Here is an 11,547-nt window from a genome sequence, read left to right on the forward strand (position 1 = left end):
TTTATTATGGTTTGACAATTACGGTGGAACCTTGCCAGGAAAAAGGATTCAGCACTAGATTTCAGGCTTTACCCACATATTTTATATATCAGGACATTCATCCTGTAGTACCCCTGGGGGTACTTGGGAAGGCCCTAGGGGGTACGCGCAGGCAAGTGGGGATGGAGTGATTTTCTGTATAGGGCATTTACGTTATAATGGCAATGACTGTTTTCATGAGTGAAGGTAAGGTTCTCACAACCCTGCCTTGTGGGTCACAGTGCAAACTGTAATTCTGAAACTTGCTCAGTAACCAAGATTTCCATTTTAGTTTCAAATAAAAATTAATTAATATGTATCACTAGCAATCATGTATGATACATTAATATTTTTGATGGAAAGGCAGGATTTCAAGGTACTACACCCTGGGCCAATTTGAGTAAATGCCAGGGGTTTGTGCGATCGTGAAAGGATATGCTGGCATTGATTACACAAAGAAGTATGTGCTGTATCTTCCAACTTGAAAGGTCTCTTATAACTCTTGAATAACAAGCAGTTTTAGGAGATAGGACAAAGATCCATTTTGATATAATCTCTCTAGGAAAACATTTTGCTGATGTGCAGCTCTTATAAGCAAATACATGCATTAAGTCTGACCTGAAGCCAATCGAAATCAGTGTAAATATTCCCATCATTTGTAATAGCTTTCTATTGTGTCCTGATTGGGCAATGTTTATAAAAAGCTTTATTTAAGAAAAAACAAATCTGCACATGTCAATTTAACAAAAAAAAATGAGACTGGTAAATACTGTGTGCATCTACACGTGTGCTTCACTGTGGAGTTGACTAAATAGCTCCGCAGTAAAGCTTCGCTATCTACATGTGCACTAGTGTTAGGGCACAGTACATTAACTAACTCTGCCATAAGTCAGTACTGTTGGTGGCAGTACCATCTTACGGAAGAGTAATTAAGTGCAATGAAACACACGTGTAGACAGTGATGGGCTGGCTGGGGCATGAGGGTACTAAAGTGTGAGGGCTGCCTGCTGCACAGCCCAACACTTTAGCACTCTTGTGCCCCAGTCAGCCCTTCCACTGCCCAACACTGCCACCCGGAGCCTGGGGCTGACCCCCTGAGCCTGCTGCCAGCCCTGGCTCAAACGGCTGCTTTCCTGGGTACACATGTAGATGCTGCACCTGGGAGCAGCCGACTCTGGCTTGAACAGGAGCACTAGGTGCTCTAATCTGCATCTTGCCCCAATTTCCAAGACTACAAATGGTCCATCTGACATTTCTTGTGCTTCAGAGAAATTTCAGAGCTATTTTAAATTAAATTTGGCTGGAGCAATGTCTAATGATGTATTCTACAGAAAGAGACTGCTGGAACACAGCATGCCCTGGTCATAGCATGCCCTTTTGATGAACCAAAAAGTCATTTTGGCCAGGGAAAGCCCCAGCTGATGGACTGAGGAAGCATTCTAGTCGATTTGTGAACCATTTGTGAATCATGAACCTGTCTTTAAAATCAATTACTACATTAAAACAAGAATGTTCTCTATAAAATTATAGAATGGAAGGATGTTACTATACGATATAGATTTGTCTCCAAATTGTTACCCTCCTCTAAGTTTTTCCTACACGGCCCTTTCGTTGACAAACATGATTAATGTTCAGATCAGGCAAAATGCAGCCATTGTATAAGTTTACAAAATTCAATGGAAACAAACAAAGACAAATTCATAAGAAAGGAAAAATAAGGTGGAAGAACATCACAAGAGCCATCTGTACGTACTCAGAATGCATTTATAGCACAATTTCTTACAAATACTTCACAAACTTTTCTTTGGTTATACTTTACATTAGCTCCATTATATTAGCAACCATCCACCTGAGCCACCACGATAAGTTATTAGTGTCACGACCCAGTGATTTTGGTGCCTCGGCACTATGGAATTTCCTGGCCACATGAGAGCTCCTTTGCACGGCAGAGTATTCTGCTGCAATTGAGAACCCGCGTGTAGGAGAGAGTTCCCGCCAATTTGCAGTTTCCTTTGCAGGATGCATTTCTTCTTTGCAGCACAGAAATGCACGGTGCAAAGAGTTCTCGCTATTCGAATGTAAATTTGTGCCCCGCTATTGGCCAGTGCTAAATTATTCACACGTGGCGGCTAGTGATTGGCTCGCTAGCCGTTTAAAATTCCGCGCGACTTCTGCCCAAGTCGAAGAGCTTTGAGCACGCTGCAGAGTGCCTCTGAAGTTATCTGACTTGTGGCTGCCGATCGATAGACTGATCACCTATCGATCCTTCTTCCCGTCACCGAGCACAATCCCAGACGTACCCTTTTCCCGCCGGCTTTGAATTGCGGACGGATTAACTGGCTTGGGCCCCGCCCGCCGGAACAAACCGTGTGGTTGTTCCGACGACTGGACCACCTGCGTCGTGATTGCAAGCGGCGTGAGTAAAGTTTTTTGCAACCGATAAGTTGTGTCTGCCTCTCCATTCACCAGCCCGCCCTAATGTACGAGCAATTTCTAACTTAACTCGAGTCGGCTCTGGCCGTCCGAGACAATTAGTAGTAACATATTTAATTCACAGTCGTATAAAGATAACACACTATCCATACCTAGCCAAAATGACATGATATTAATGATCAGCACTAATATTAAATGCCTTAAACACTGCCAAAGTCTATTATAAAAAGAAAGCAATAGCACAGGGGTGGGGAAAATATGGGCCATGGGCTGCATTTGGCCCGTGGTGGGTCTTTGTCCAGCCTGCAGCAGGTCCCTTGGTCCTGCCTAGCCCAGGCATAGTACAGCCATGGCGCGTCCTGCTGTCTCCTGGGCATTCAGTGGGGCTGGGGTGTATCCACAGCGGGACTACCTTTCTAGGCAGCCCAGGCAGCAGCAGCTCCTTCCGGCTGCTGCCACCACTGGCCCCATGCCCGTGGTACTGGCAGGGACCTATGCTGCACACACCCACACGCCCTGCGCCTACCAACACGCCCTGTGCCTGCTCTGGTCTCACCCACGCAGGCTCAGCAGCAGCAGTGCAGGACAAAACCTTGCTCGGTGAGGGGGGAAAAAGTGGCCCCTCCTTGCCACTGCTGGGCTGATCCTGCTGCAGCCGCCCAGAGCCTGCACTGCACCAAGTTGCCCTGCGTCTACACCGCCATCACCACCACCTCTGTGCTGCCCAGCATAGCAGTGGTGACAGTGCAGAGCAAATATAGGGCAGCGCAGTATGGCGCAAGCTCTGGGCAGCTGTAGCAGGAACAGCCTGGTGGTGCTGAGGGGGGAAGGGCCACTTTTCCCCCCATGCTCAGCAACAGTTTCTTTCCTGCGCCGCCACTGCTGAGCCTGGGCAGGTGAATCCAGAGAAGGCGTGGGGCGGGGCTGTGCAGCGCAAATCCCCACCGGTACTGTTGTGCCCCAGCTCAAGTCTGGGATCGTGCCCGGTATGCAAAGGCCAATGAAGATACCAGGGGTGAAAGTACAAAGAAGGTTTATTGCTAGCAATAAAAGGTCCAAGCGGAATAATTCACGTAACAAGCACACCTACTACTACTTCTAAGCATCTTTTATACAGGAGTTTTCAAGCCTTCGCAAGCGTGCTTGTTTAATGATTGGTTATAAGTGAGTGACGCAAGAAGTTCTTTACTGGGCATGTCTCTATACCTGTGTTTTAGCCATGTATCTCATTTACATACATGCGTGTTTCATTAGCATACTTTTTCCCCACCTAGGGGTGTGATTTTTAGTATTTTAATGAGCCCTTTAACCCAGTACTCTGTTTCTTCTTTTGTTTTCAAGCCCCCTTTATCTAAGACTGTCTCCTCCTTATCATTGCAGATGGGCATTCTTCACATAGCATTCTCTTCTTCTTCGTCTTTGAGTAGAGGTTTCTAAGTCACTCCTTACAGTACCACGGGGCTGGGGCCAGTGGTGGTGGCAGCCAGAAGCAGCTGTCGCCACCTGGGCTGCTTAGAAAGGCAGTTCCACTGGACAGCTGCCCCAGCCCCACTGCATGCCTACAGGGTGGGAGGATGTACCACGGGTGGGCAGTGCGGAGCAGGCACAGGGCAGGCCAGGTCAGGGCTGTGTGGGTCGGTTTCCCACTGATCCGCTCCCACTGGGATGAGTCCAGAGCAGGTGTGGGGTGCGCTGGGGCTGCGTGCTGCTGGCAGTGGCAAACGCTAGCAGGGCATGTGGGCTCTGGGCTGTTGCAGGGTGGGGGTGGGTGCTAACCAGCTCAGGGAGGGCATGCATGTGTGAGTAGGGGGACTCCCATGCACATCCCACCATACCCAAAAACCTTCCTCCACAAACCCCACAACCACACCTTCCCCCACACACAATCACACACCCTACAAAGATGACACCCACCCATACTCTCACCGCCCACTAGCCCCACATGCACCCCTCTACACACACTTCTGGGGGATCCCCACTCACTGCTACATGCACATACCCCACACACCCCCAAGTTCACCTACAGCCCCCACACACACCCTCAGCCACCCTCCCCTCCACATGCCCCACAGGCCCCCAACACCTTACCCATCCACGCATATACCCACATATCCCTACAAACATCCACCCACCCCCACACCCTACATACACACACATCCACAGGCCCCAAGAAACCCCATACCTGCCCACCCATACCCCCTTACCCCCTCCACACGCCCCCCACGGGGGATGCCCATGCCCGCTACAGGGCCGGGAAGTCCGGGTGAGGGTGATCCCCTGCCCTCCATTAATGCTGACTTTGTGAAGGAACATCTTGAGAAGCTGGATACCTTCAAGTCAGCCGGCCCTGACAATCTTCACCCCAGGGTACTCAAGGAGCTGGCGAGCATCATAGCCCAGCCTCTAGCACGGATCTTTGAAAACTCTTGGCGCTCTGGTGTAGTGCCCGAAGACTGGAAGAAGGCCAATGTGGTGCCTATCTTCAAGAAAGGGAGGAAAGTGGATCCGGCTAACTATAGGCCCATCAGCCTGACTTCTATCCCGGGGAAGATCTTAGAAAAGTTTATAAAAGAGGCCATCCTTAATGGACTGGCCGACGACAACATCTTAAGGGATAGCCAGCACGGGTTTGTTGCGGGTAGGTCTTGCTTGACCAATCTCATTTCCTTCTACGACCAGGTGACCTATCACCTGGACAAGGGAGAAGAGATTGATGTCATATATCTTGACTTCAAAAAAGCCTTCGATCTGGTGTCCCATGATCGCCTCTTGGAGAAACTGGCCAATTGTCGCCTTGGGTCCTCCACAATCCACTGGATGGAAAATTGGCTCCGGGGTCGGACCCAGAGGGTAGTAATTGATGGAAGTCACTCATCGTGGTGTCCTGTGACCAGTGCGGTCTCCCAAGGCTCTGTCCTTGGACCCATACTGTTCAACATCTTCATTAATGATGTGGACACGGGAGTCAGAAGCGGACTGGCCAAGTTCACCGATGACACCAAACTTTGGGGCAAAGCATCCACACCAGAAGACAGGCAGGTTATCCAGGCTGACCTGGACAGGCTCAGCAAGTGGGCGGACAAGAATCTGATGGTGTTCAACGCCGATAAATGCAAGGTTCTCCACCTTGGGGAAAAAAAACCCGCAGCATCCTTATAGGCTCGGCAGTGCTATGTTGGCTAGCACTATGGAAGAAAGAGACTTGGGGGTCATCATTGACCACAAGATGAACATGAGCCTGCAATGCGATGCGGCGGCTAGTAAAGCGACCAAAACGCTGGCTTGCATCCATAGATGCTTCTCAAGCAAATCCCGGGACGTCATTCTCCCCCTGTACTCGGCCTTAGTGAGGCCGCAGCTGGAGTACTGTGTCCAGTTTTGGGCTCCACAATTCAAAAAGGATGTGGAGAAGCTTGAGAGAGTCCAGAGAAGAGCCACGCGCATGATCAGAGGTCAGGGAAGCAGACCCTACGATGACAGGCTGAGAGCCCTGGGGCTCTTTAGCCTGAAAAAGCGCAGGCTCAGGGGTGATCTGATGGCCACCTACAAGTTTATCAGGGGTGACCACCAGCATCTGGGGGAACGTTTGTTCACCAGAGCGCCCCAAGGGATGACGAGGTCGAATGGTCACAAACTACTTCAAGATCGTTTCAGGCTGGACATAAGGAAGAACTTCTTTACTGTCCGAGCCCCCAAGGTCTGGAACAGCCTGCCACCGGAGGTGGTTCAAGCGCCTTCACTGAACACCTTCAAGATGAAACTGGATGCTTATCTTGCTGGGATCCTATGACCCCAGCTGACTTCCTGCCCTTTGGGCGGGGGGCTGGACTCGATGATCTTCCGAGGTCCCTTCCAGCCCTGATGTCTATGAAATCTATGAAATCAATATACACGAGTAAGACTTCATTTTGAGCTATTATGCAATCACCTCTATATATACACCACATACACGCGCAAGAAATCAGGACAAAAATATATTTTTAAATAAAATTAAAATAGGTTTTTGTCAATGTTTAATTTTAATATATAATTTGTTTTTCCAGGTCCAAGATAGCAAATCCCTTCCCAATAGGAATACTTTTGGGGGCAAGGGGAAGGATTTCCAGTGGCAAAGGTCAGGGCCTAGGAGGCAGGACTTCCAGTCCCAAAATGGCAACCAGGGGCAGGGCATCTGTCAAGGGGTAGAGCTACCTTTGTGGCCGTTGACACCTCACCAAAACTCATTAAGCAGTCCCTCCAGCCGAAATAATTGCCTGCCCCTGAAATAGTAGCAATACTAGCATAGATGATAAACTAAAAGGTAAAACTATATTTAAAAAAAGATCAAAGATTCTTTATACAAAATATCTTTAACGCATGGATTTAATTTCAAATTATTCTTGAAAGCAATAAATATAGTCAATTATTTTAATATGCATACAAAATGGGCCCTTCCCCATTTTTTGGAAACATTCTCTCTATAGCAGCAACCCCAGCTCAAAAAATAAAGTTAACGCTTCTTTAGTTTAATACATTTTTATCTTGTTAAATATTTATATTAAAAGGCAGTGCCCAGAAGCATATGTACCATTAAAAGCCACTAAGAAGTATTTCTTCTGCAAATTTCTGAGCAACATGTTAAAACATGAGGCAAGAAACAGATACATTTAAGAGGTCAAATGTTAAAAGAAACTGACCTGGTCACCAATATCAATTTTTGTGAAACTGAAGGTACTAAGGTGGTGGTTTGCTCCTCTCACAGCTGGTTCTATTGTTTCTCGGAAAAGTTTCTCAATAAATTGGCAGATAAAAGGCCACATCTGTTTTACTGTCTGGGAAGAAAGAAAAAGATGATATTGAAGAGTTGTACGCTATCCATGTAGTTTCATTGGGCATCAGTGCCTTCACACATCAAAGCCGCATCCAGACATGCAGGCACATTCAGTTTGCGGTTCTGCAGTTTGCACCATGGGGACAAAATTTGCTACTGGGATTTCCTGTAGCAAAAAAAAAAATGGTGAGAAAAAAAGGGGCATGGCACTTGCTACAATAGCGTGCGCCGGTACAAATAGAGTCTCGGTCCTCCAGGGAAATGATCTGGCTTCCAGCCGCAGCATCTCTATTATTTCACTTGTGAACACAGCTGCTCTAGCACACCAGCAGCTGGCGAAAGGGCAGTTTGCCCAAAGTGGGACAATCTGTCCCTCACTAAAGCATATGTGCATGGTGTGCACTGCAGCACAAAGCAGTGGTACACTCTCTCTCTAATCTCTCAGTTCTAATCCTCAAAGGGAACTTACAAAACACTTCTCAGAGACGAGCCTATGAACTCCACTTCATCAAACTCCTGGATACTAAAAAATCATGGACTAAATGTAGACATTGGATTTCTGACACATTATAACCTGCCTGACATCTGACTTCCCAGGTACTTCTCCATTATTCATCCCCCTTCTCTCCCCCCCAGCCAGCCTGTCTCTCACCCATTGACTCCTCAATCTACAACTTCACTGACTGCCTATCTTGTCTGCACACCAGCCCAGCTTCATTCTATCCAGGAAGAGCACACACCAGCTGTTGAAACTTCCTCAGCCTGACAAAGGGTTTTTGAACCCGAAAGCTTGATTAAAATTTTTTCCCCCAACTATTTAAGTTGGTCTAATAAAAGATATCAGATTCACCCAAAGAACCTTGTCAGCTTTATTATTCTGTATTTTATTATGTTTCACACAGAACTTTAGGGTTCCCAATAAGAAAGGAACCCCCCCCCCCTTTACTTGCACATTATAAACCAGGATGCTAGAGCATCGAAAACCAGCAAAACATGACTATGCTTACATATACAGTTTCAACTGCCGACAAGACTGATCTTAATTATTTTAGTGCTGACTGAAAAGGATCACTTCAAGGATGGAATATTATTTAGTCACCATTTAAAATAGAGTCATGATTATTGATCCAAGAAAGACTGGCTCTTAGCTAAGCCAAGTTATTTTACAAGCCTGGCAGGGATCTTTGCATCAGTTAATAGCCAAAACATTAAATGTAGAAAGACAGTAAGTATTTTATCCTTAAGTTTCATCTTACCTTATTGAGCCATTCTGCTCTTTCTGTATCTGGAAAGTGGACCTAAAATGCAAACAAGAATAAAATACATAAAAATTACTACAAAGGCTCTCTCGTTGATGAAAATGCCATGTAAAAATGTTATGTCACAGAATTGATACAATGAGCCCATAATTACCAAGGAGCAGAGATTCATGTTGACAAGAATGTATAACCACAGTAAATACCTGAATTTTTACCTAGATAAATACTAGGGCTGTGCAAAATTTTGGTAGCCATTTCATTTGGAGGTGTTTTGGCCCATTTTGGTGCCCAAAATATCGAATACGAAATGAAACACAAGGCTCCGAAATATCTCCAAAATGAAACAAAACCATCCCAAATGTTTTGGATATTTTGGAATATTTCGGAATATTTCGGAGGCAGGCTTGTGGGGAAACAAACTCAGAAGTAAGAGGGGGAAGGCGCGGGGGGAGGAAGAACTGTTCTGATATTGACATCTGTAGCTGGCCAGTGGCTGTGATCTGTCCCTGAGGTCCCTTCCAATTCCAGTGCTCCGGGGGAGGGCCGGCAGCCTGAGTTTCCACAATAGGAGCACTTATCATGGCCTTTCCTAAGATTATGAACATAGAAAAAAACCCAAACAAACAAAGAGTTTTTGAACTCCTATTTAACTGAACTGTCAAGTTTTGCTCTCTGCACTACAGGACAGATTGTAGTACTGGCAGCACTTTAAACTCCAGGGTTCAGTTTTGGGCATGTGCCTATATCCTAAAAGTCAATGAGCATTTTACATTTAAATGAATATCTATATCAATGCAATTTAAAACTGGCCTGTTTTGAGAGCAATATCCCTTCGTCCCTACTTTCAAAACTGTTTCAAATCATTTTTTTTTTATTCACAGACAATTGCATGTCTCTAACTCAGAAAATTGTTTTCTGGTTGTCCAGATTTTAGATATGGAGAGCAGGTCCTCTGAAAACAGCAATTGTCAGTGAGTCTCCAGATGGCTCTGAATTCTTTATTCTTTTTGCACATATTACAAGCTAGTGTGCCTGGGTAACTTTGATAAATAGCTATGCAGTCGTAAGCTGTTAAAAGTTACCAGTATTGACTGCACCGTCAAAGTTTCTGGCACCCTCTCTCTAAGAGAAAGTAATTTTTTCTAGACAACTAAATTTATTTAGCATGGCAAGTGGCCAGTTTGTGCAATGAAATTACTGGCCTAAGAAGATTTCTGCCTCTTTGTATACAAAGACATTTTCCCTTCAATTTCCAAAACACACCAGACATTCACTAACTGGATATTTGTGCAAAACACTTTTCCTACTTAATGAGTTTAAGTACATGAAATTATTAATAATGAATGTGTGTTCCTCAGCACTACATTATGATGTTTTATTCATGCAGAATTCAAATGGATTGGAAATCTAAGCTTATTTAGAGGCAGACAGGTCTACCAATGACCTCAAGAGCAATGTCATATGGAGTTTTGTACTTCTGGTAGGGTCATCCATGGTGGGAAGGTCAAAAGCAATGTTTCCAGATAAGCTGCAATCCAAAAATAAACATAAAAGCCCTCAGTGGTGGAACAGACAAAGAAAGAATACTTCACAGTGCCTGCAAAGGTGGATGAAGGTAGCAGAGGAATAGAAACCTCAGGTCATCTAGGTTTTCCTTGCCACCAGATTAAGGTTTCCTTCCCATGAAGTAGTGTGTGGTTGCTGACGTGCAATGGCATCCCCACATTAAAGGAAGACACACAGGTAATACTGTTTCCTTCAATAACAATTCCTACAGCAATGAGTAAGTGGCAATGGGGGCAGGTGCTAGTGTACCAGAAACCCCTTGTCATGGATCTACACAGAGATGATGGCAGATGATTGTTTAGTACTTGGGAACTGAGATAGACATGCAGTTTGGGAGCAATAATCATGACAGAACAGATCTATTTAGGATTCACCCTGTTCCATATTCAAGAAAGGAGATAGACTGAAGCAATGATCATGGTATTGCACTCCTGCCCACAGTTGGGAACATCCTTGCCCACATTCTCCTCAACAGACTCACTTGCTTTGCTGAGGAGATTTTACCGGAGTCCCAGTGTGGTTTCAGACCACTCAAAAGTACTACAGATATGTTCTTTGTTGCTACACAACTGCAGGAGAAGCACCACAAGCAACACCAAGATCTCTATATGGCCTTTATTAACCTAAGCCCTGATTCAAACAAGCAGTGAAACCCTATGGAAGATCTTGATGAGATCTGTATGCTCACCAAAATTTGTTACCATTATCATGACAATGATAGCAATCATCCCAAGCAATGGCTAGGAAACAAATCCCTTAGAACTGGAGGGAAGCAAGGATGTCTGATTGTACCAATACTCTTTTCCATCTATGTCCCAGCTACTCCACACCTTATTGTTGATAGACTTCTATCCACAGTCAGCATCCAGTATTGCATGGATGCGAATCTCTTTAACATCAACTGGCTGCATTCCAAATACAAGATAACAACCCCATTACTGACTTTCAGTATGCTGGTGATTGCACCATGTGTGCCCACTCAATTGAAGAGCTCCAGGTCACTGTTCATTGCTTCTGTGGACTGTATACAGTTGACACTGGCTAGGCATTTCATGATAACCAAGATAATTCACCAACTAACCCCAACTCAAACAGATGCTCCTCCCCATACTGCAATTAGAAGAGAATGTTGAGCAGTTTCCCTACTTGCCACCTTGTCCACAAAGTAAACATACTTGATGTTAAACACTAGATAAAATCTGCCAGTGCTGCCTTTGAACATATCAGAAATTGTCTTTGATGATCATCAAAGGACCCAAACCAAACTTGTCATCTACCAGGCTGTTCTCATCCCTACTCTAATTTGGGGGTGTAAAACTTGGACAATGTATCAGAAACACCTGAAAGCTTTCACACGTTACCAACAGCAGTGACTTTGGAAAAACCTCTATATCAAGTGGAAGCACAGAAGAATGAATGCAAGTCTTCTGGCTCAGGCAAATACCACTAACATTGAAGCCA

The 11,547-nt window shown here is 45.4% G+C and overlaps 1 protein-coding gene across 1 annotated transcript in view; it reads right to left on the bottom strand.

Moving 5' to 3' along the window:
• Positions 1-8,692, bottom strand: part of ESYT2 (extended synaptotagmin 2) — a 93,122-nt gene extending 84,430 nt beyond the window's left edge. Inside the window, exons 1-3 of the mRNA XM_006018563.3 lie at positions 8,675-8,692; positions 8,518-8,559; positions 7,128-7,262 (exon numbers count right to left, since the gene is read on the bottom strand). Of these exons, the coding sequence (XP_006018625.1) occupies positions 7,128-7,262; positions 8,518-8,559; positions 8,675-8,692 (195 nt within the window). The remainder of the gene's footprint in view (positions 1-7,127; positions 7,263-8,517; positions 8,560-8,674) is intronic.
• Between the last annotated feature and the right edge of the window lie 2,855 nt (positions 8,693-11,547).

The sequence above is a fragment of the Alligator sinensis genome, unplaced genomic scaffold (assembly GCF_000455745.1).
Source record: "Alligator sinensis unplaced genomic scaffold, ASM45574v1 scaffold601_1, whole genome shotgun sequence".
In the NCBI taxonomy this organism is placed as follows: Eukaryota; Metazoa; Chordata; order Crocodylia; family Alligatoridae; genus Alligator; species Alligator sinensis.